Consider the following 25,078-nt stretch of genomic DNA (forward strand, 5'->3'; position numbering starts at 1 on the left):
GAAGAGTCGAAGGGGAAAAATAGAAAGAAAATAACGATAAAGAAAAACTGGAGAGAAAATGGAAAGAAAAATAGTGCGTGCATTTGCAATTGTACGAGTGAAAGATGGCGCAGTGTGAGAATGGCCGTTAATTTACTGGATTGTCCGTCAGTTTTGGCAATGTTTAAATCTGGGCAGTACATACCATTTTTTTTTTTGTTGAAAATTAAGTCCATACCATTAGATAAGCGAAAATTCAGACGAAGAATTAACGACGCTCAATCGGATTGTACGATCGATGATATATTCATGACATTTATTTGTTTCTCATTAAGAAATAAACATACGAACAAGTTCATTCTTCAGTAAAACAAGAATCTAACAGAAAACACATTGATTTTCCTGTTATTAAACCAGAGATAAAGATCTTCATGAACTTCACTACGATATACATAATCATATTGTTCATGACCTTACTAGAGAAACCCTTTTTTACTTGCAGCACTTAATAACTCTATCATACATATCTTCCACCCCATAGTTGAATCTGAAACCCAAATCCACGAGTTTCTTTGATGAGAAACAAGGCATTTTACTACTTTCAGTTTCTGCTAGTGTCCTGAAAAAAGATAAACCAAAAAAACAATTAATCCCCAAGATCAAAAGGGTAATTAAGCTTTAAATTGTTGAGAAAATGCTACGGTAAAACAAAAATTGGTACTCACTCTACTGTTGGAAGTGTGAATTCGGGATGATTATTATAAAGAATTTCTACTATTTTTTGAATAGTTACTGTGTCCGAGGAACAAATATATCTCCCTTTTGCCCCAGGATGCTCGAGGAGAAAGATAAATACTCTTGCTAAATCATCAACGTGCACCATTGACATATTTAGTAGAAAACTAAACTCATCCTTTTTCCCTGAACGGAGTTAAATTGATCTCTGCAATTTTAGTGGAAAAACTAACAGATAACAAATGAAAGGACCGACAACCAAAGAAGGGATGATGGTTACAAGATCCAACCCATGTTCTGCTGCAAATTGAAGAACTGCCTTTTCAATCAAAGTCTTGCAAATTTACAACATCCTCAACTCATTTTTGGAAACTTTTTACTTCATTATCAGTCCATCAAATATATATATATATATATTCAAACAACAAAGTATTGTACTGATATCGGAACTTCACCGAATCATGAAAATTCAACTGAAGATAAATCAAGTCGGACCAAAATGCAATATGAAAACAATCAGTTCACATTGTTTGCAAACGTTTACCACCACGATACATATTGTCAAACTTAGTCATATATGTTTACTCCAACAACCCTTTTTCCTTGCAAGACTGAATGGCTCCCTCATACATATCCTTAACCCCGTATTTAAATTTGAAGCCCAAATCCATGAGTTTCTTTGACGACAAACCAGGCAATTTAGGACCTTTAGCTTCTCCTACAGATCTGCAAAGAATATTAATAAATCCCAAGATTAATAATACAATCTATATGAGTTTAAAGGTCAAATTTTGGTGTTGGGTCCAACTGATTTACTCACTCTGCAATTCTGAATTCTGGATGAGAAGTTGAAAGAATTTCAACTACTTGTTGAATAGTTACAGTGTCCGAGGAACAATTATACCTCCCCTTTGCCTCCGGATGCTCTAGCAAGAAGATAAGTGCCCTCGACAAATCATCAACGTGCACCATTGCAGCATTGATAAGAAAATGATAGTCCCCCTTGTTCCCTGAACAGATACTCGAATATGCGATTGATACGAGTGTCGGATATAAATATTTTATATTAAAAAAACGAAATCAAGATTACTTCAACTTATACCTAGGATGGGAGCCAGTGTTGCGCGCACTGTACCGTGCATCTTTGGACATATGAAGGGACCAAGAACCATAGGAGGAATGACAGTCACCAGATCCAATCCATGTTGTGCTGCAAATTCAGACATTGTTTTCTCCGTCAATGTCTTGGAAATGGCATAAGAGCTTTCGCTTGGATCAAGTGTTTCTCTAATGCAATCCACATCGGACCAGTAACTCTCGTCCATCATCTCCACATCCTTGTTGTGAATGTTGTTATATACAGCGGCGATACTAGAAGTGTAAACGACCCTCTTCACTGTTTTCGACCTTAAGCATGACTTCAAGATGCCTAGCGATCCATTGATTGATCTTTGTGTCACTACTGCCTCTGGATCCTTGGCCGGGAAATCCACGGGAGCGGCAACATGGAGAACTCCTTTGCATCCTTTAATTGCCGCGTCGAAACTATCGGGACGGTCGAGATCTGCTGTGAAAATTTTGAGCTTCTCGTCGGCTCCTGGCAGGCTGGAGAGGAAGCTAAGGTCTCTCTTGTTTCCTGCACATAGCGGGGCTTAAAAATAACTCAAAAGGGATTATTGATTAATATAAATTAGATTGATACCAGTAGTTATAAAAAAAATTATAGTATCAGTTTACCCGGATCAGCTCGAACTGTGGTATGAACAGAGTAACCCTGATGGAGAAGCAGCTTAATGAGCCAGGAGGCAACATAGCCTGTCCCTCCTGTGACGCAAAGAGTTCCTTTATCTTCCCCCATTAATATCCCTATAATCTATGTCTCTCACTTTCAGATAAATGTGTTGTATATGTATCATGTGCTTGCCCCCAAAGTAGTATTGTTTAGCTTCTATATAGGCACAGCGTGGTTGAGCGACTGATTTCCCACCTGCACTTTAAAGTATGGCTTCTTTCGGCCAGGTTTATGGGAGTCTTTTCAACGGCTGCAGTGTGTTAAAATAGTCTACCACATTCATTTCTTGGACCTTCGTGCGTATGCAATGACGATTTGATATTATAAAAAGAAATTAATATTTAGATTAATTAATTAGTTGAGGGGTTAAGTATGCTAGTGATATTCTATTTTATGTGAGTTTAAATTTTGATATTTACTTTGAAGATATAATACTCTCTATTTAATCAAAAATAAATAAATAAATATTTTTATGTAAATAGAGCTATTAGTTTTATTTAAAAGAGAAAATATTTAAAATTGAAATAAAGTTCGTAACATGAACGTATAATTAAAATATTTTTTTATAATAATTGACATACTAAACTAGTCACCCGAAATCATACAATAACTATATAAAAATGGTTAAAATACATCAAAAAAACTTGTAAAAAAAAAAGACATATATAAACAAATCTGACTTCATCGGCAAATGAACCATAAAAGGGGATTAAACTACTAAAAGACCACTGAAAATCACAGATAAAAAATCGAACGTTGTGAGAAAACTATCTAGGGACGCAAATCGTGTATCCAAGTTTAATCAAATGTTCCAAAACAGGAAAGATCAACAAAATAACAATTGCATCATCGTGATCAGTCGAACAGACTTCAAATCCAATCCTAACAAAATTTAATAAAAATGGTGAAACAAAAAAAACGTATCATAAAAAAAAGTCATAAAAGTATAATTATTAAAAACTAAAATTATAAATATATAATATAATAAAGTAAATAATAAATAATAAATACATACAATCGATAATCAACGCTAATAATGATATCGTTGTTTGTTAAAAAAACAAAAACGACTACTTTTAAAGTGAAGGGAAAAACAGAAAAACGATTAAATGAATAAATATTTCAAAAATTTATATAATATAAACAATTAATATATCACAATTTAAATCAATATTAAATATATTGACTTTATTTGACATCATTATCTGGGCAATTTTGTCTAATATTATCTATTATTTTAATAAAATATAATGTTTTAATATTTGTTATTATATTTAAAAGTTATTATATTTAATATTTATAATAAAAAACAATACTTATAAGATAATAAAAAATAATTTATACTTTTTCAAAAACGACATTTGTTAAAGATGACGAACTGTCCAAAATTAACGTAAACCCCAAATGTTCTAACTTAAAAGTTTTGTTGATTTCGATTGGCTTGTGGTTGCGGAAGTTTGATACCTGAATTTGAATTTACAATCGAGATACTTTAAATTTGACAATTTTAACATATATTTTATGGGGTGTTGAGATATCATATTATTATAAATTAAAATATTTATTTATTATCTTGGCCGGTGAATCTATAATAAATTTTGCTTTTTTTTCGTGGTGAAGCTATAGTAATACTTATACTCAGTAGGTATGTAAATTAGTTGAGTCGAGTTTGAGTATTATCGAGCTCGATTCGATTAAAAAATTTACGATTTTAAAGTTGTTAAGCTCTACTTCAATTTGAAATAAAAATTGAAACTCGATTCAATTCGAATACTCATAAAATTTAAATTTTCAAACTTGACTCAAAATATAAAATTGAAACTCAACTTGAACTCGAAAAAACTTGAATAGAATTGAGCCCGCTTCGAGTTCATTTAATTAAAAAATTGACCAAACTTCGATCTCGAATGACTCGTGATTTACCCATCTCATTTACATACCTAATACTTTTTGGCTATAACACCCAAAAATCACCCTGACTAACTTTATTTACCTATCAAACACCCTTTCATCTTTATTTACTGATCTAACACCCTTTGCAAGAAGGTCCGGCCCATGCATCGCGTCTTACGCCACGTGGAAGAAGGAGCGGCCATGCACCGTGCATTGTGTAAAAAATCGGGTGCTAATTTTGTAAATATTTTTAAAATGATGCTGAATATGTAATTAATTTTTGTTATGATGATATTTGTATAATAATGTCAACTTTGCTTATTTATGTTTTTGTGTGATATTATTTTCAACATTTAATAATATTTATTGACTTTTAAAATTAATTGTTTAAAAATATTAAAATATTAAAATAAACTTTTAATTACAATTGAGAGGTCAAATGAATTATTATTCATTTTTTTAAAATATCAATAAAAATACAATAAAAAAAGAATTAAAAGTTAATAAAATTCAATAAAAAAAGAATGTATGGCTAAAAAATATCACCTCGAGGGATCAATTTTCTAATATTAATTTTAAAAAATATAAAATAAATAATAAATTCTAATTTTACTAAAAATGAATAAATATTATTAATTGTTGTTAAAAATAATAATTAATGAATAATAATTCATTTGATCCCTCAATTGTAATTAAAAGTTTATTTTAATATTTTTAAACAATTAATTTTAAAATTCAATAATATTTTCAAAAATATATGAAATTTATAATTTTTTAAATTATAAAATATTTATTATCATCATCGTCGTCGTCATTTTATAAAAGAAATACTGGTTATAAAACTTTTATAAAATTATTCATATTTTAAAATACTTACCCTCAAAGTTTTCCTATAATAGATTATATATATTGTTTAATTTCATGCAAAAATCAAAATAATTTTATTAAAAATAAATAAACATTATTAACTGTTGTTAAAAATAATAATTAATGAATAATAATTCATTTGATCCCTCAATTGTAATTAAAAGTTTATTTTAATATTTTTTATATTTTTAAACAAATAATTTTAAAAGTCAATAAAATTTTCAAAAATATATGAAATTTATAATTTTTTAAATTATAAAATATTTATTATCATCATCATCATCATTTTGTAAAAGAAATAATAGTCATAAAACTTTTATAAAATTATTCATATTTTAAAACACTTACCCTCAAAGTTTTCCTATACGAAATTATACGTATTGTGTAATTTCATACAAAAATAAAAATTTATCGAGTTCTAAAATAATTTTCAAAAGAATATTTAAAGATTTTAATTTAGAAAGTTTTTTTCACACACAAAAAATAAATAAATAAAGTTGACAGTTTTACACAATATCACTCTAATATAAATTAATTACATATTAGGTCATTTTAAAAATATTTACAAAACTAACTCCCGATTTTTTACACGTTTCACAAGGCGCGGTGTATGGATTGCGCCTTTCCTCACGTGACGTCAGATCAACGTAAGGTGCGGTGCATGGGATGTGCATTCCTACAAGAATATTAGATTTATAAATAAAGATAAAAGGACGTCTTACATGTAAATAAAGTGCGTCGAGGTGATTTTTTTTTGTGTTATCTCCATAAATTTTCACTGATTTTAAGCAATAAAAGCATTGCATGGGGAGACGCGCATCATTTAAAATCCTGTAGTGGACATCACAACAAACATGTGAATATTTGGGGAGTGGTTTAAGCGAAAACCAAAGTTTCTGCAACGTGATCAGCATCTAGGAAGGCCACCAAAATTATAAAGAAAGAGCAGGGGCGGCTCGCCATCGGTGCAGGGAATGATTCGTAGAACTCGATTATTAAATTTGGATCTTGATTTTCAGACAAAAGTTAAGGTAAATAGTTTCGAGACAATGTGCTGACCATGATTTTAAATTCGTGACTTATAGTTAGGCCGTCACGATATCATTTCTGTTTTGTAGCTCAAATATGATACCAAAGTTAGGTACAACATATAACAGCTGCATTAAATCTATTATCATTTTGTCTTGTTTAGACAAGAAAGCCAAAGAACAATATACAGTTAGCAAAGAACAAAACATAGCTTAGTTATATAGTTGGTATCATATCATCTTATTAACAAAAATATTTAGTTCACAAGTTTAAATCTTAAAATATAATGAATAATTATTAATGGCGCGGTACATCCATGTTTTTAACCCTTTTTTTTCCTTTTCAACAACTGTCGAGGAAATTTCCGGTTCCACTTTAAGACCATTAATGTCAGAGTTTTATCTTTAAGCAATTGACTGAAATTCCCAGCAAGTGCGAGGGGGACATGACATTATCCTTCATAACTTCGGACAAGACAAAAGACAGTCAGAAACACTTGTGGAAGATAAGGATGTAAACGTCCGAGCAACAAAGTTTTCATATTGTTTCCATCACTTGTAGGGCCATATGAAATAATGGGTATTTCATTGTATCATACAACATGCCCGTTATGAAGCAGGACAAGGACAGACACAAAATTTTATATTCATGATATGAATTAAAAGTTAAATTAAAAATTTAAGAGTATAAAATTAAATAATTCGTAAAAAATATGAAAAAGTAAAATTTTTAGAAAGTTGCGATCCCTAGATCGATCCCTGAAATGAAGGACTAACAACTGAACACCTACTCACGCTTAATTTTCAAAGGCTTTTGAGTTTTTGTTCATTTAAGTGAGTCGAATTTCTATGACAACGGGGTTTGGTCCGACATATTTTAATTGTCTTTTTTTCCTTTTGAAAAAAGACATTGACAGTTGTCATGTGGGTGCATGTGTTGAATAAGAACCTACCTCAGTTGTTTGCATGCGATGGAAATATTATAATCCAAGAGGGAGGAAGACGGTGTTGGATGGGTGGGGCGGCATTGTTTTTTATTCAGCCTTTTCCTCCTATATATCTCAACATATTTGAAATTTCATCTTTTTATCAAAATTCATATATTTCAATTTGTTTATCATAACTACCTTCTGAATCCAATGAATCGAAATTCAAGGGATTCTTTTTTTTTTCACTATATATATATATATATATGTATATATATATAATTGGCATTCTCTCTCAAGTATCAACCAAAGGTATAGTTCTATTACCGAACATACTTTCAAGTCCGAAACAAGAGAAGAATAAAATCTAAGACAGTAGGGGAAAATGGCTTGTTGTTGGTCTGCTGAGAATGCCACCAAAGCTTATCTCCGAGCCGTCAATATGGTAAGCAAAACCGATCACTTGTATTAATTCTATTTGCACTTGCCAAATAATTTCTCTTCTGAAGTATATATATTTTGTTGTATTTCGTAGGGAAGAAGAGGCAAAGAGCCCGGCGTAGCTGAGTTCATGTCGGCCATTGCGGCCGGAAACAACGCACAGCTCATGGTCATGACATGCGCTAAAATCGTTGGATCCACCGCGCTAGCCCTCGTGGCGGCGGCACGTCAAACCGGCGGCCGAGTGGTGTGCATCTTAAACAGTCTTGACTATTTTGAAGCATCCAAATGTGCTCTAAGAAACTATGGAGATTGCATCAGCTTTGTCATTGGGGATGCCAAGAAGCTTCTAAATGATTACAGAAACGCAGATTTTGTGCTTATTGACTGTAACATAACTGATCATAAGACAGTACTGAAGGCAGCACAAGAGGGTGCAAAGCATGGAGGAAGTGCCCTTATTGTAGGGTACAATGCCCTTCGAAGGGGACCTGCAGGTTGCAGCAGTAGTATTGAAGGATTTAGGACCTATTTTCTCCCCATTGGAGAAGGCCTGCTGGTGATTAGAAAAGGGGAGCACAAGAAGGGTGATGATGGAGTTAATCCCAGAAAAAGAAGCCATTGGGTTGTTAAAATAGATAAATGGACGGGTGAGGAACATGTTTTTAGGATCAATTCACCATTTCCCAAAGACATCAACGCTTAAACTCCGAGGTTTTGATTTCTAGAACCCGAGTTTATGTCAATTAGTTTGTACACGAAGTGATTTAATATATCGCATATGTCAAAATTAGTCAATAACATTTGTTCAAATGGTAATTTTAGTCTTTTTTTTAACACTTTATCTTTCAATATTTTAATTTTTGAATATAAGGGTCCATGTTAGATAGAAACCGTTAGTTAACTAACGGTCGACACATATCGCTAACGTGATATTTTTAAATATATTAAAGTATTGGCTTTTCACATACCGTGTCACTTAAGTTAATGATACAACATGTGTCAAGTCAATACTAAAAAAATAATAAAAGTAAACATTAAAATTAATTTTGACATTTTGCCTTAATATATTTGAGTTCAAATGTAAGTAATTAGTGTATCCCAGACAACATTAAAGGATCTTTACTCTCTTGGTTAAAAGTACAGAAACTACATTTTGAGCCATTTCAAAAACACCATAATTTAATTTAAATTGTGTTTTCAACATAAAATTCTCTCTTTTTTCTCCCCTTAAACTCTTTTATTCTATCTTCATGTCACACAAAATTCTCAGTTTCGGAAGTTTTTTCTTTTTAATCTACATGGTATTAAAGAAAGTTTGATTTGAACTCCATTTCCGTATTTTACCATGCTCTACACACCTCCATCTACCTTTGTTTGAGATTTATTTAAAGAAGTTAAATGTAATATCATGGTGTTTATACATAAAATAAAAAAAATCATAATATTTGATTAAATAGTAATTTTAATTAATTATTTTTTTTAGAGTATTTTGGCATCCAACATTTCATTTTGAGATAAAAAGATCCATCTATGGATTGATACTGTTAGTTAACAAATAATTAACGTTTCAAAATAGGAGTCATTTTACCCTAAAATAAAATGTCGAAAATCAAAATACTCCTAAAAAAAGATAAGGACAAAAATGACTATTTTAATCGTGTTTTTTTGTCTTCAAATAAAACATTATGGAAATATTGTCATCTAAAATTTGTCAAAAAAATCATGCTAGCAGCGTTCAATTGAAATATGGAAGCGTTCTTTTTAGCTTAATTTGGAATTTGAAGTTTGGAGTGAATTTTGACAGAGAAATTCAATTGAAATATGGACTTTTTAGCTTAATTTGGAATTTGAAGTCGAGTGAATTTTGAATGAGAAATTCAATTATTTAAGGCTATGGCATTGGGCATTTCAGGCTAGCAGCGGGCTGGTTGGCTGGACCTAGCTAAATTTTGAATGAGAAATATGGACTTTTTAGCTAAATTTTTTTTAGCGGCTCAGTTTTTAATTCAATTTTCGGATGATTTGAAATTAAAATTTATCTGATTCATATTTAATTTAATTATTTAATTTTTTAAATATTTAATCTGTATTATTTGAAAATTAAAAATTAAATCAAATATTCAAATTTTCGAATCAATGGATCGAATCAGTCGGATCAGTTTTTTTCGCACTCTTATTGATAATTTTAACTATTAGATGTTTTAATTTTTTTTCATATTTTATAATTATGTCGCTTTTTTTTTTACTCTTTTCACATTTTAATAAATAGAAGTTGTATTGAATTGAATTCATAATTTAATGCCGACCAAACTATCATTTTAACTCTTAAATTCTTCACTAGATCAAGTAATTTTTAATTTATAAGTTAACCCCAGAAGGTGCCAAAGGTTATAAGTCGATTGACACCAACCCTATGAAATTGTCATTAGAGATTTAATTCTCTCCCTCTCAATGCCAACCTCTAAATGCTAAAAAAATGAATGACGTGTAATTTTAATTAAAAGGGAATGATTTTTTCAAATTTGTTGTAGTTTATACTATTAAAAAATAATATATTTTTATTAACTTGAGTGACTACAACGTAATATCTATTCAAAAGATTTTTTCAATTATTTAACAATGAACACTCAAATAATTTTGTAAACATCGTACTTAAACTCGAAATCTCTAAAAACAACAACAATTTTTTAAATTATGAGGTCATTTATTCGTACTATACAGTTAAAAAATTAAATGACACATTCAAGATAATCATAATTGTTAGAAAAGTTATGATAAATTGGAAACTTTGAGCCATATTTTTAATGGGTAAAGATTCAAATGAAGAATTTATTGATTCATATTCTATTATATGAGAACTTTACAACGGTATCTCATATGTACGGGGATAGTTTATATAACACCAACCCACTTACTGGTTATTAATGACTTGAATTGAAATTGTACATTGCACGCAGGCGTAAGAGGGGTGCAAATCAAAGCTTGTTGAACTCATCGGGGTTCAGGATGTACCTGCACAATGTGGGCGACGCGAATGTTCGGATAGGTCAGGGCTTGTGGTTATTTTACCCATTATGAATTAATTTCCCCCCCCCCCCCATAAATGTATCATATCTTTTGAATATTCTGAATTAATAGGATATACTATGATTTCCTTAAATTTGAATATTAATATAGTATATCTTGCAGTTCACAAATATATATTCGATTAAATACAATATTAATGGCTTTCTTCTGAATTTATTTGAATACTTATTAATGACCTTAATTTTTAGAATATATTCGATTAAATACAATATTAATGGCTTCCTTCTGAATTTATTTGAATACTTATTAATGACCTTAATTTTTAGAATATATTATTTTCAATTATTCTCTGATGTAAAACTCTATAAATATCGTGTAAACCTATTACGTTAAACACAATTTAAAAAGAATTATTTTTTCTTCTCTAGTTTTCGGTGATAGTCGAAGGGTTCGTGATCTCTGCAGATGTGCAACTATATCTAATCATCTAGTTGTTGTATCTTGTGAGCTAGACGACTAACGATCTCAAGCACCATAGGAGTCGTCAAAAATTTGTCTTAAGAAAACTTTGTAGTTACAAGCTTCAACTTGTTTCCAATTGATTAATATATCAGATAGAGTATTTCTTTCTATACCAATTTATATTATTATTTAAGACTTTTAACCACCGTGCACCAATTATTGAACAAAATGTTGACACTACACGTAAAATAAATTGATCACAACACCAAACCGAGTCAATTCAACTCATAGCCTTAGCAATTTCCCTGAGAATGAATTTTTGTACTTTCCCCGAAGATGTCTTGGGGAGCTCCTTTTGGAACACCACCGTCTTGGGCACCATATAATGCGGCAACTTATCCCTACAATACAGTATAATCTCCGTCTCACTCGGTATCCGAGTCAACTCACCATCCTTCTTCAAACTAACAAACGCACACGGCGTTTCACCCCAAAATTTATTAGGCTTAGCCACCACCGCTGCCTCATTAACCGCAGGATGTGAATACAACACCGACTCAACTTCGGGGCTGCTTATATTTTCCCCACCGCTTATAATTATATCCTTGGATCGATCCTTGATTTCCAAATAACCATCTGGGTGAATTACACCGACGTCTCCGGTGTAAAACCACCTATTTTCACGCATGCATTTGGACGTCCCTTCAGTGTCTTTGAGATACCCTAACATGACAGACCCACCTCGTAAAACAACCTCGCCAACTGTTTTCCCATCATGTTTCACACTTTCCCCCGTCTCGGGATCCAAAACATCGGCTTCTGCTAAAGCGACGGTGTTAACTCCTTGTCTTGACTTTAGCCTGGCTCTTTCTGTTGATGGAAGTTTGTTCCACTCCTTTTTCCACACACATGAGACAACGATTCCTCCTGTTTCGGTTAACCCGTAACCATGACTCACCTCAAAGCCCATTGACTCGGTTCTGGATAGGACTGGTGCTGGTGGGGGTGAACCAGCGGTTAGAATTTGGACAGGGTGGTCCAATGGCTCAAAGTCTCGTGAATTTGATAGCATGTTGAGAACTACACATATGAGTCACCTTATGTTTTCTAATCAAATGGTAAATCAATGGAGGGTCAACTTTTCGGAGGCAAATATTGGTCCCTCCTACGGCGGCCATTCCCCAAGGGAAACTCCACCCATTAGCATGGAAAATGGGTAAAGTCCATAAATAAACAGGTTGATTTGGAACCGACCAATCAACCAAAGCATTCATGGTGATTATGAAAGTAGCCCTATGGCTTAAGCTCACACCTTTGGGACAAGATGTTGTGCCTGATGTGTAGTTTAACACCATTGGATCCCACTCACTCTTAGGCCTTACCCACTTGAATTTTGGATCACCATCTTCCAATATCCCCTCGTAATGATCAAGAAAATCAACGGTTGACGATAGGCTTTTGCTTCCTGATGACTCCATCTCGTCGTCAATGAGGACCAGTTGTGGGGGCTTTGTGTTCCTCGGAAACAACGAGATTGCCTCAAGAATAAGCGAACTAGACTGGTGATCCACAAAAACAAGCTTGGATTCACTGTGTTGTAAGAGTGTCGACAAAGTGTTGGAATCAAGGCGAGTATTGATGTTATTAATGACAGCTCCGGACATGGGGACAGCAAACTGGAGCTCGTACATGGAAGGGACATTGGGGGCAACAACTGAAACCACTTGGCCTCGTTGTACGCCGAGGGATGTCAAAGACGACGCCATCTGGAGACATCGACGGTGGGTTTGCGACCATGTGTAGGAAACATTATTGTAGACGACGGAAGGAGAGTCGCTGTAGGCGACGGCAGCTCTCTCCAGGAAGCCTAAAGTTGTTAAGGGGGTTGAGTTTACAGAATTTGGCAATAGAAGTTCCATTGATATCAAAAGAAACTTTGGGTTTGGTTTATGTGTTGAAAATTTGCAATTTAGCGAAGATCTCTTATATGGAGAAAATTAGGGTAATTTACACACTAAATTTAATTTTAACATTCATTTAGATCATCCTTAATGTAATTAAATTATATTATTTCATTTTATTATTAATAAATTAAATCACTTATATTAACATTGTTAAATAATTCTTATGAAAAAAACTTAAATTAACACTTATATTTAATATATGTTTAACATCAGTTTAATTATTATTATTATTATTATTATTATTATTATTATTATTATTATTATTATTATGGTGTAAGTGCTATCTTTTACCACTGAGATCGTTTGGTACGTGATTATTTAAATTATTTAACAATATTAATACAAGTGACTTATTTCATTAATAATAAAAGTTAAGTAATATAATATAATTAAATTAAAACTTTATGATGTAAATGAAAGGTGAATAGTTTAATTTAATTTAATATTTATAATATATATTATCGGAGAAAATTACATTACTTTCTTTGTTATGTAAGGAGGTGGGGTTAGATATTTAATTTATTTTTTAAAATAATAAGGGTTAATTATAATATTAAAAATCAAATTATTACTAAATTTTATTTTTTTCACTGATTTTTATAAAATTATAATTAACATTATATTTTTTATTTTGATCACCGACTATTCAAAGTTAACGTCAATGTCAATATAATTTTTTTTACATCTTTTTCTCTCTCCTTATTAACATCCATGATTAAACTAAATATTAGTTTGGTTAGAAATATAAAAATTATATGACTTGTGGTTAAATATTAAATTTTTTTTCAGGAGTCAAGTTCAATCCATCCCAATAGTATTTTGATATAATTTTGAGATGGTATCATGGTTTAACTTAAATATAAGTTTAGCGTTTGAATTTAAATTTAAATTTAAATTTTCTTAATGCAGGTAGCACATTTTTTTCAAATTTATTCGACTAATAAAATAATGATATAATTTTAAATATTATCACTTTATTAACTTAACTAAAGCTAATTTTAAAAAATGACACATAAATTGTTGATGAAAAAAGAGAAAATTATGTTAAAAACTAGGTCAGCATCGCTGCTAATTTTTTAATGATAAATGATCAAATTAGAAGAAAAAAACATAATATTATTAATGCATATTTCTTTGGATTTTTCAAAAGTGATATTTATTTGAAGTAAACATTAAATTATAATGAAAATATATAATTAAATACATTAAATTTTTCACTAATTATCAGTTACTCTAGTGAAATAAAGTATAGATCTCTTAATCAAATATCAGGAGTTCAAAGTATGACGTCATGAATAGATAAAATTAGAATAAGAGGATCGTTATTGATAAGCTTTTATAAAATTCAATTCAAATTAATCAACAATAAATTAAATAATGATAATATTACCTAAAATATTTTTCTATTATTGAAAACAAATTTGACTATTGACGATATACATATAAACTGCAGATACAAATGTTCGAATCTATTAATTTCAATATACATTTTGGGAAAAATCTTAATGTGAAGCCCAGAAAATGCCAAAGGTTATAATTTGGTTGATACCACCCAACCTATTAATTAGAGTGGTTTAAGAATAATTTTTTTGCCTACCAACACCCAACTGCTAAATGCTAAAAAAGGGTAGTTGAAATCCATATGAGAATATCTACGTTTTCATTGTGTAAACAGAGAAGAGTAATTCAACTGCAGTTTCCCAATACTAAATGAGTTAAGACTTTTGAGCATGATGTATTAGAATATCTAATCCTTTTCAAAGGGAAATCGTATAAAATCCAAACTTAAATTTCTTCGTCTTGTTCTAATACAAGTTAAAAGTTGTCTATTGTTCGTTTACAGAATAGCTTTATTCTTAATAGCATGAGGTTATTACAAAAATAATATTAGTTCATAATCTTTATTAATCATTTATAAGGTACGCACGCCCTCTGGATACATCTGTTTAAACTCAATACCTCAAAGAAGAATAACACTTCCGTTAATTACAAAGACTGTTTTATGAGTTCTATTTATGTAACTTTTAATCCATTGAAACTATTTGGTCATTATTTTCTATCTATTTTTAAAATGTTATTTATTAGTCAAAAAATTAATACCATTAACTAAAGGGAGAAAAGCTATCAAGATAAAAGATCAATGTTAGCATGATGATTGATGAGTAAGGGGGTTTGTTCAGTTGTTCTCGAAGTTAATTTTTAACCGAATACTTAACAGATTTTACTAAAGAAGGATAAAAGTAATGATAAAGTATTAGAAATGATTTAAAAGGACCATAATTTGACACGTTTCCTTTCTCGATAGTAAACTGGGGAGTAGGGTTTTGAATGGATTTTAATGCCATTTGGTATCGCTCCAGAGTTGGGTTACACTGGCTAAAGCCCAAATATACCCTCATCTTATCTTTCACTTTGTCCATGGAGTTTTGAATGAGCTAATATATATATATATATAGGGATAGGATCATGTTACACAAATGTAAAACTTTAGTTTTATATAGATTTAAGATCGCTGGATGAGTAAAAATATATGACATAGATTAATAGTAGAAAATGAGAAGATATTCACTGGAAAAAAAACAATGAGTTAATTTCAACCATCTATTTTCACTAATCTAACAGTCCTAAATATGTATAAAACTAAATAGTTTTACACTGTGTAAGTGGATCATAACCCATATACACAATGTAAAACTATTTAGTTTTATACAGATTTAGAATCGTTGGATGAGTGAAAATAGATGGTTGATATTAATAGTAAGAAATGAGAAGATATTCACTGAAAAAAAAATAAGGAATCAATCTCAGCCATATATTTTCATTTAGTTTTACATAGATTTAGTATCGTTTGATTAGTGAAAATAGATGGTTGAGATTGACTCATTGTTTTTCCCAGTGAATAAATTTTCATTTCCTACTGTTAATCTCAATCATCTATTAAATCATCCAATAATATTAAATCTATGTAAAACTAAAATTACATTATGTGTAACATGATCTTATTCCTAAAGAACTTATTGGTAGGCTCATCTACCTTACACTCACAAGACTTGACATGACATTTGATGTGCATAACCTAAGCCAATTTATGCAGTCAGCCCAAGAAATCTCATTTGGATTCTACTTTGAGATTTGTAAAGTATATCAAGAAAAATCCTGGAAAAGGTATATTGTTTGATGTCAAGAACAACTGTGAATTAGTTTCTTATTGATTCGGATTGGACATCTTATCCAGTGACAAGGAGGCTAGTTTCAGGCTTTTATGTTAAGCTTAGCAATTCGTTAATTTCATGAAAATCAAAGAAACAACATATTGTGGCAAGGTCTTCCACAGCAGCAGAATATAGGAGAATGGTTGTAGCTTTAGCAGAATTAGTATGGCTGAATGAATTGTTATTGGATCTTGGTATTGATAGAAAACAACCAATTATGTTACACTATGACAGTAAAGTTGCTCTCTAAATAGCAACTAACCCATTTACCATGAGAGAACAAAATACATAAAAGTCGACTGTTATTTTATTAGAGAAAAGATTGAAGAATGCTTTATCTTTACAAAGTTCATACCTATAGCAGAACAACTAGTAGATATTTTCACAAAAGCTTTGAGTTCATATCAGAATGATTATTTAATATCCAAGTTAGGGGTAAAGGATATTTTTTCACCCTCCAAGAGAAGTGTTAGAAATTAGAAGTTAGTTTTATTGTTATATTTCTAACTAGTTATGTTTTAGAGCTATTAGAATGCATGTTTATATATAGTTTAGTGACTTGACCGTAAACGGTTGAAGTTGAGGAATAAAATGATGAAAATTCTCTATATTTTTTTTATTTTAACACCATCAAAACAAATTTATTAAATTTATCATCATTTTTTTAAATAATTTTATCATTATTCTTTTTTATAACTTAACATATTATTAAATTTATCTCCTAAAGTTATGTATCTTATCAATATGAATAAAAATTATAAGAATAGTATACACCAAAAGATACCCGAGTTGATTTAAATTCATACAAAAATACATTGTGATATTCATAGCTATTTACAAAGGCTTGCTTTTCTAGCCTCGAAAAACATGTTTCTCTCCTGATTGTTGATCGATGAGTTCAATCCAACGGCTAGGACTCTTCTTGGATCCCACGGCCCCACTGCTAGCCCCTACATGAGCAATATGTAACCCCTGCCCAACCGGCAAGAATACAGATCTCACGACACGTGTTCCTTTCTCAAGCAATCCATGCCATCTAAACCCAGAAATTCCCTCATGACGTGCGCTCCTGCTCCTGCATGCCAAAACTGCACCTTTGTGACTCAATTTAGCGTACCTCAAAACCCTACCGAAATCCTTCCGATTTAAGTCCACAACCAGGAAATCAACGCCGTGGAGCCCTTCCATCACTTCCTCCGCTTCTCCGACGATCACCGCAGTCGATGACGACATCGTCCAGGCTTCCTTCATGGCCTCGACGTAGCCCAATCTCGACCGCTCATCCGGGACTACGCAGACGTGTCTTCCGCACGTGTGAAGGGCTGCTACGGCAAGGCCAACGCTGGTTGCTATGGGACCACCGTATGACCATGACTCCACGATCAGCTTCGAGTTCCAGCCGGCGGCCATGGCTGATAGGAACTCCGACACCCCCGGTTCTTTGAAACTTTTTGGACACTGCAAACTCAGAAAACGAAATCGCTGTCAAAACAAAAAAGAATTAGAAGTATAAGTAGAAAAGGGTATGAAAAACGAAAGGTTACCACTACCAGTGCTTTAACAGTATCTACATAAGCTTTTGAAGCTATTTCTTGAGACCAAACCATCTGGATCATTATGGCTTGAATTTCCTCTTCAATTTTATTTTTGATCGAGGTGGAGCTATTAGGTTGGGTTTTAAATGGTTGCAGCGTTGAGAAGAAAGGCGAACGTTGACATTGCCTTTGCAAAAAAGAAACAGAGATATTTTTAAAAGGTGTTTAAGCTTTGAGATGATAACCGATAAGCACCCCTACCAATCTTTCCGACACTTAAAAAAAAGTATTAACTTTTCGTCAGAAAGATTACTAGTGATTAATTATAGATGTTATTGACATCAGAATTTTAAACAAAATAACATTGATAGTTATGCAAATATATATTACTAATCATCTTAATTTTCTTCTTGCTTAACAAAAACAAAAAAAAAAAGAAATGTTCTTTTCAAGCAGACGAGGGTGGACCTTGTACAATCAGTGCGAGTTCGTACTTATCTAATCTAATTTTGTCAACTCTTATACAGCATTACTGTTAATTGTTATATTTTTTAATAAATTTTATTTTTCCATATATTACGACAATATTAATATTAACTAATTTGGGATTCAGTCAACAAGTATTGTTTAGGTTTGGTTTCAAAGAAAACCACCCATAAAATAAGTATAACAAAGTTTTTGTGTAAATAAAAGCAAGTTACAATTGTTTTTATTGGTCGGATTGGACAGAGATGTTTATTAGTATGGTAATGAACAATATTAATTTTGGAGACAGAGATAAGGATTTTAATTAAGTAAATGAGCTGGAATATGCTTTGCCCAGCAAAACTATAATCATATTTATTGCTCACAGTGGTTCAAACCAGTGACGGATCCAGAAATTTAAGAATGAGGTTCAAAATTTTAATTTTTTTTTTCTTAAAAATAATGAGTATGCAAAAATTATAATTTTTTTCTTTTTTCGTTAACATATTAAGTTAAATTAAACTACTTTTCCAAAATAATGAGATGCATTTGGCCCCTAGGGGGCTTAATGCATCCTCCACTGGTTCAAACATTTTTAAAGAGAGAGAGAAAAAACACCCTATTAATTGAAGTCTTCCTCTTCCTCCAACCCTTTGTCCGTTGTATAGGTACGCACGGAAACTTCAACTGTGTATACTTTTTTTTTGTATATATATATATATATCCTAGCTTCTCAATTGATTTAGAGATCCAAATTTAAATATTACTCAGATTAAATTTTGAGATCCGGGAAATTCTTTAAAATTGAAAGTTCAAATCCATCAAGAGTACGAATCAAGTAACCTTAATAATTAAGGGATAATTGTTTATCTTTCTGGAAAGTACCTATAACAAAAGGATCAACCATTGCATATTTGTGGTAAATAATCTAATTTCGGGAAAAATCTAAATAAAAATTTTAATTTTATTAAAAATAATAAAGCATCAATTATGAAATAATTCAATCTAAATTATTTATAAATGTTTAATTTAACAATGATAATTTTTTTTAAAATTTATTAATAAATCGTAATGATTTTAATAATAACAATAATAGTAATTTTTTTAAGTTATTTTGATTTTTTATTTCAATTTTAAGAATAAAACTAATTTTATTTATTATATTTTTAACGATTTAATAAATATTTATATATAAAAATTGAACCAACCGGATATATGCTTTTACTCGTGTTTAATCATTGTTACCATTAAAATAGTGTATGTTGAAGGTTGATATTATCATTTATAGATACGAGTCATAAGAGCTCTTATAGTACAACTTAATCGGCTGAAATCTATGTACTACACAAACACATGCATGTAAAAAGCCTTAAACAAAATCTATTGCATGATCTCAATTATAAAAAAAAGAATATTTTTATAGATTCATATTCGAGTAATTACGTTAGTAAATATATATGTGTTGATAATAATAAATTAAATATTTTAAATATATATTATTTTATAATCACCTCGTACTATTAAAATAATTAAATATATCAACATTTTATTTAAATTATTTTATTGATTGACGAGTAGGATATTATAACTATAAGCTTCTAAATCTAAAAAATGAATCTAAGCATGATCATCATAATTATTATATTTGTACACAAATTGATATACTATACTTTTGTAGGGGACAAGTTGGCGGTATTATAGATTGATACAATATGTCATGACAAGGACGTTCCTAGGTCAGTACTTGCGGTATAACTCCATTTTTCTTCATCAAATTTAATAAAACCCGTTTTGGGCTGACTAACGTATCATGTTGATTGTTGACGAAGCATATATATTTATGTAATTTTAAATAATACAAAGGTTGGTTTACCAGATGGTATCATATGCTTGGAAACTGAAGCAGACATTTCAAGCTTAGGGTGTGTTTAATATATTATTTTAAAAAATTACTTTCATTCTTCTATTTTATAAAGATTTAAATGATCAGCTTTCAATTTTTTAATGGTAACATTAAAAAAAAGTTTAAAAGAAAAGTGTTGAATAAAATAAGTGGATAATTACTCTTCACTTACGGTTGAAAATATCAAGTTAATTTTATTATTCACAAGTTCATATTTAGAATAAATTATAATTTTTTTTAAAAATGAAATATTCAAATTAATTTATTACCAACGGGAGTCTGATTTTAAAAAGTGATAATCAGTGTGATTCAAAAATCGAGTTCTATTACCACCAGTGGTTGGTTCAAGTGATAAACAATTTGATATCACTTGAAAAAGACCTAGAGTTTAAGTCATTGTGTATGTAGAAAATTTCTGCTTAAAATCTAATTTATTAAAATCAGATATGCGACATAAGTCGATCCTAATTAGTCAAGACAAAATTTTGGAACCGAAAAGACAACAAAACACAGAAAAAGACAAATTCTATTTGTCACAAATTTTAGACCATGCTCTCAAACCTTTTTAGAATAATAAATGTATAATGTAGATCACCTTCAAATTATTCAGTACCGTACTGCCATTTTTTTTGGTCAAACCACAGTTTTAGTGTTTTATTATACTTAATTTTACATTTTAGTTCTTACACTTTAATTTTATATATTTAACTTTTGATATCATTTGGTTAATACTGTTGGCTATTCTTATTAAAATACTTACGTGGATTTTAAAAAATAAAACTATCGAGATAAAAATACATGCCAATGTAACGAGTTAGGCTGGCTATTTTCAAGGTATAATTTCATGTTAGGCTGGTTATTTTATCGAGTAAAAATATTTTGAGTTATTCATTTTGATGAGTATTATTTTATAGCTTAAATTTTATTTAAATTTTTTTAAGTCAAATCGAGTTGTTTGAGCTTCGTTTTAAATTTAATTGTAAATATTTATAATGTTATGATACTATTTGATTTAAATTTAAACGGTTTTATATAATCATTCTGTTAATTACTAAATTTTTTGAAATACTAGAGTTCAATTTTATAACTCGACTTAAATTTGAAATTTTATTCAAGTCGAGTTTATAAAATTACAAGTCTAGTCAAATTTTTTAACATCAAATCGAGTCAAAAAATTCAAAAAACAATTTAGTAGAGTTTCGCCCACCCTCTAATTACAATATTTACAAAATTCAAATGGGCTTGGTTGGTTAGAATTAGTAAGTTGATGGCTTGGGTAAATCTGATTTCAATATACCCATGGAGATCAATCCCTGGTCCGGGAAGGGTTTCCAGCTGTAATTTCTCATCACCATTTTATGATTGTCCAATCACAATACGACTGTGCAAAGGGCCTGCCGTAATTTGCAGAAAACAGCATGAGTCTTAACATTATGTAGTGGGGGTGGCTTTGTTATCATTCTTTCGACTCATTACCTGTCCTTAAGCTAGTTGGCCATTTCTGCTGCCTCTCATTGTCCTCTTTGGGTCATTTTCCACGATTTCACGTGCTGGGGAATGAGAGTAAAATTGAAAAATATTCCACCATTTGTCTTACTTGCCAAATTGTGCATACCGAAAAAAAGAAAGCAGCCCCCAGAACTGTCTTATCCCTTAAATTCTACATCCTTTAACCTATTTGTAAGCTTTTTCTCACCTCTAACTATAGAAGCAAAGAACTGAGAAAACCACTAAAAAAAAGTCAGCATTGTTGCATTTTAACTAATTCTTTTGACATCCAATTACAACCGAAATGATGCAATACATGAAAAACTTTGATACATTTAGAGAGTTCAAGTCCTTAGTAAAGCACATTGCTGTCAGTCTAGATTTATGAAAGTGCAGCTTCAGTTATGGCATTAACCAGAGGTTAGTAATAGCCGAATCGAGGCAATAACCCTTGAGAATTTTCATGAACTGCTCATTAATCCACCTAATTCTTGTATCACATTGTCTATGGATGGCCTGTGGTAAGGAGATTCGTGGGTGCAAAGCAATGCGATCCTGCCGAGTTTTGTTGCCTCGGAATCTGAGTACTTTCCGTCAAGATTCATGTCAATGAGATCTTCGACTCTGCATGTCTCGGCAGCATGCCGGATCAGTTGGGTGATTTTTTGCTTTCCGCTAAGTATCTGAAATACAATCATACCAAATGCATAAACATCACTCTTTTCGGTGAAACGGCCTGTTGTAGTGTACTCTGGAGCAAGGTATCCCATTGCAGCACTGGCCTTGAGAGTGGAGAAGACAATGTCATCTGCAAGGAGTTTGTGCAGACCAGAATCCGAGAGTAAGGGATTAGATCGATTGTCTATAAGAACTTTCTCAGCAGATATATTGGTGAGCCAGTGCCGGTTTGCTTCCTTTGCTTTCATGCAGATACCTTATACCTGTTTAAGATCATCAGAATCCCAGAGTAGGAATAAAAATTCATTTTCCCACCATTATCAAGCTCATTTAATTGAAAATTTTACATAAAGAAGTCAAATGTTTAAGACGACTGACCTTTAGCAATTCCATAAATGATCGAAATTCTAGTGGACCATTCGATAACCTTTCCACAGCCCTGCTTTACATCAAGATACTGCAACAGATTTCCACTGTGGACATAATCATAGACGAGAAAGCACTCCCCTCTGCCCTTTGAACAACAAAAGCCTCTAAATCTCACTAGATTTCGTGTTTCAACGAAGTCAATATCTTAAGACCTTGTAGAAACTCAGATTCATCAGACTTGCAACTTGTTTTGGCTATGCATTTTACTACAACTGCAGAACTATCTCTCAAGGAACCCTTATATATGGCTGAGAAATTACTCTTCCCCAGCAAATTTGCCTCTGAGAAACACTGAGTCGCACGCTCTACTTCCTCTAAATTGAACACAAAGCTCTCGAAAACTTCCTGGGAAAACCCATTCCCACTCCTACCTTTGTCTAAGGGGTCCCAGCCACTAGAATACTCTAAACTAATTAGGGGCGAGGCACTTCTTCTGTTCACCTCCTTGACCTGGTCTGTGCTAAGCCGACTATCTGATGCATCAAAAGCACTCCCGATTCTCTGTTTTCTCCGACGGTACCAAGCATAAGTGAAAAGTGCAGCAACTGTCAGCACAAGAAAAACACCAACAATGCCAGACTACTACACCGATTTTCGTACTTTCAGATGGCCTTGAACAGTTAGTTTTGCTGCAATCAGGTTGTAAATCAGCAGACTCCGGTATATTCTTCCCGTTAAGGCCAGTGGGTTTGAACGGTTCGGGACTATTTCCATATATCTTACTTGATTCTGCACAACCTTTCAGGCTAGGGAACCCAACACCACACAGGCCCAGATTGTTTTCATATCGGAACCCAGCATTCAGTCTCTTCAAAGCTGCATTTCATCCACAAATACTGATTAAACACATGAAAACAGGACAACAAGTTTAAGGATGAGTGTACAACATCAAATAGTGAGAGTACCTGGTGGGACATTGCCAGATAAGGTGTTATTGTGGATGTCTAACACTTTCAACATAGGAGCATTGGCTAACTTCACCGGAACCGAACCGAAAAGATTATTAAAGCTCAAGTTCAGCCTTGTTAACATCTCCAAATCTCCCAACTTGCAGGGATTGCACCAGTTAGTCCATTATATTGCAATGCAAGGACAGTAAGCTTGTGTAAAGATCCTAACTGTGTTGGTAAACCCCCACTCAACCTATTGTAACACAGCTGAAAAACTGCAACCAGAGGAACCCAGAATTGTTTCACGGTTGGTTAATGTTAATATCATGAAAATTTTCTATCAAATACTTTATAATATATATGGAACCTACAAACAAACTCATATCTGCATAAGGAAACAGATCTAAAGATGTTTACTGCACTTTTGAAACACCAAAAAGAAGAAAAGCATGAATCAAAGATTATAACTTTATAAATGTAACTTTTTCGGCTATTAGAAAACAAAAAATTAACATAACGCAAAGTTGCCAAAGACTTCAACTTTTTAAACCTCCAAAGCGTAAGAATATATAAAAAATAGAAAGTTATTTTTTAAGTACCTTGAAGATTAGTCATGTTGCCAACATGTGGAGGAATCTCGCCGGACAAGTTATTGACATTGAGATACAAATCAGTGAGTTGAGTGAGAGTAGCAATCTCCTTGGGTATCTCCCCACTCAACGTGTTGAAATGCAGGTACAAACCGGTCAAGCTCTTGAGTCCACCCAGAGCCGCCGGTATTTGACCGGAGAGACCTTTTCCTTGCAGCGAAATGTTGACCACTCGGCCCTCTCCGTTGCATGCGACCCCGTCGAATGAAGCGGCGCTACATGGGTCGGAATAAGGCGTCCAGGATGACAAGAAGCGACTGTCTGGGTCCAATGAGGCTTTGATCTGGAGGAGAAGTTCACGCTCAGTTGGCGAAGATAAGGAGAAAGGGAGGATGGAGAGCAGAAAGAGGAGGAGGAGGGACATGTTTGGATGGAAAGAAAATTGGAAGGTGAGAGAGAAGAGAGTGGGAAAAACAGGTTTCAGAGTGAGATTCGAATTTGTTGTAGATATTTGGCTTTGAGTTTTGATTTGAGTTAATGAGGAAAATGCTGCAGGCTGCTGTTTTGGTCGGTAAAGGTAAGCCCACATCAGTCAACACTTATGTGAATTTAAACAGTAAATTATGCCAACGTATTTTTTGTCTAAACACAAAAATTGAATAATTTCATTATTTTGAATATTCAAAACAAAAAAAAATATGCAACTCTTTCTGTCGGTTGCCAGAAAAACACCCATCTTAGTTTCATAATTTTGTAAAAGGATAAATTTAT

General features: G+C 31.9%; 3 protein-coding genes, 1 long non-coding RNA gene and 2 pseudogenes across 4 annotated transcripts; 2 read left to right on the forward strand and 4 right to left on the reverse strand.

The window, feature by feature from the left end:
- Positions 1–1,238: 1,238 nt before the first annotated feature.
- Positions 1,239–2,587, reverse strand: LOC120164233 (vestitone reductase-like). Its single transcript, XM_039173991.1, has 4 exons — positions 2,452–2,587; positions 1,817–2,350; positions 1,535–1,724; positions 1,239–1,440 (listed from the first exon to the last, which is right to left on the reverse strand). Exons 1-4 carry the CDS (start codon positions 2,570–2,572, stop codon positions 1,296–1,298), a joined length of 990 nt encoding a protein of 329 aa, XP_039029922.1. The 5' UTR covers positions 2,573–2,587; the 3' UTR covers positions 1,239–1,295.
- On the forward strand, positions 1,620–10,443 carry LOC120164237. Its single transcript, XR_005519715.1, has 3 exons — positions 1,620–1,757; positions 4,165–4,168; positions 10,434–10,443. It is a non-coding gene; the product is annotated as an uncharacterized LOC120164237 (long non-coding RNA).
- LOC120164234 lies at positions 7,528–8,424 on the forward strand. The gene is made up of 2 exons (XM_039173992.1): positions 7,528–7,665; positions 7,756–8,424. The coding sequence occupies exons 1-2, from the start codon at positions 7,606–7,608 to the stop codon at positions 8,365–8,367; spliced, it is 672 nt and encodes a 223-aa protein (XP_039029923.1). The 5' UTR covers positions 7,528–7,605; the 3' UTR covers positions 8,368–8,424.
- A 981-nt stretch (positions 10,444–11,424) lies between the features above and the next one.
- On the reverse strand, positions 11,425–13,126 carry LOC120164230 (annotated as a pseudogene).
- Positions 13,127–17,181: 4,055 nt separating this feature from the next.
- Positions 17,182–18,104, reverse strand: LOC120164198. The gene is made up of 2 exons (XM_039173956.1): positions 17,880–18,104; positions 17,182–17,787 (listed from the first exon to the last, which is right to left on the reverse strand). The coding sequence occupies exons 1-2, from the start codon at positions 17,943–17,945 to the stop codon at positions 17,182–17,184; spliced, it is 672 nt and encodes a 223-aa protein (XP_039029887.1). The 5' UTR covers positions 17,946–18,104.
- Positions 18,105–21,991: 3,887 nt separating this feature from the next.
- On the reverse strand, positions 21,992–24,843 carry LOC120164336 (annotated as a pseudogene).
- Between the last annotated feature and the right edge of the window lie 235 nt (positions 24,844–25,078).

The sequence above is a fragment of the Hibiscus syriacus genome, unplaced genomic scaffold (assembly GCF_006381635.1).
Source record: "Hibiscus syriacus cultivar Baekdansim isolate YM2019G1 unplaced genomic scaffold, ASM638163v2 tig00111506_pilon, whole genome shotgun sequence".
NCBI lineage: Eukaryota > Viridiplantae > Streptophyta > Magnoliopsida > Malvales > Malvaceae > Hibiscus > Hibiscus syriacus.

What these genes read in the sequence shown, in the direction of transcription:
- LOC120164233 (XM_039173991.1), bottom strand. Translation starts at nt 2,572, where the DNA reads ATGGGGGAAGATAAAGGAACTCTTTGCGTCACAGGAGGGACAGGCTAT. An exon ending in CACAGTTCGAGCTGATCCGG is followed by an intron (nt 2,351 to 2,451) that starts GTAAACTGATAC and finishes CGCTATGTGCAG; the next exon opens with GAAACAAGAGAGACCTTAGC. An exon ending in AACACTGGCTCCCATCCTAG is followed by an intron (nt 1,725 to 1,816) that starts GTATAAGTTGAA and finishes GTATCTGTTCAG; the next exon opens with GGAACAAGGGGGACTATCAT.
- LOC120164234 (XM_039173992.1), top strand. Translation starts at nt 7,606, where the DNA reads ATGGCTTGTTGTTGGTCTGCTGAGAATGCCACCAAAGCTTATCTCCGA. An exon ending in ATCTCCGAGCCGTCAATATG is followed by an intron (nt 7,666 to 7,755) that starts GTAAGCAAAACC and finishes TGTATTTCGTAG; the next exon opens with GGAAGAAGAGGCAAAGAGCC.
- LOC120164198 (XM_039173956.1), bottom strand. Translation starts at nt 17,945, where the DNA reads ATGATCCAGATGGTTTGGTCTCAAGAAATAGCTTCAAAAGCTTATGTA. An exon ending in TAGATACTGTTAAAGCACTG is followed by an intron (nt 17,788 to 17,879) that starts GTAGTGGTAACC and finishes CTGAGTTTGCAG; the next exon opens with TGTCCAAAAAGTTTCAAAGA.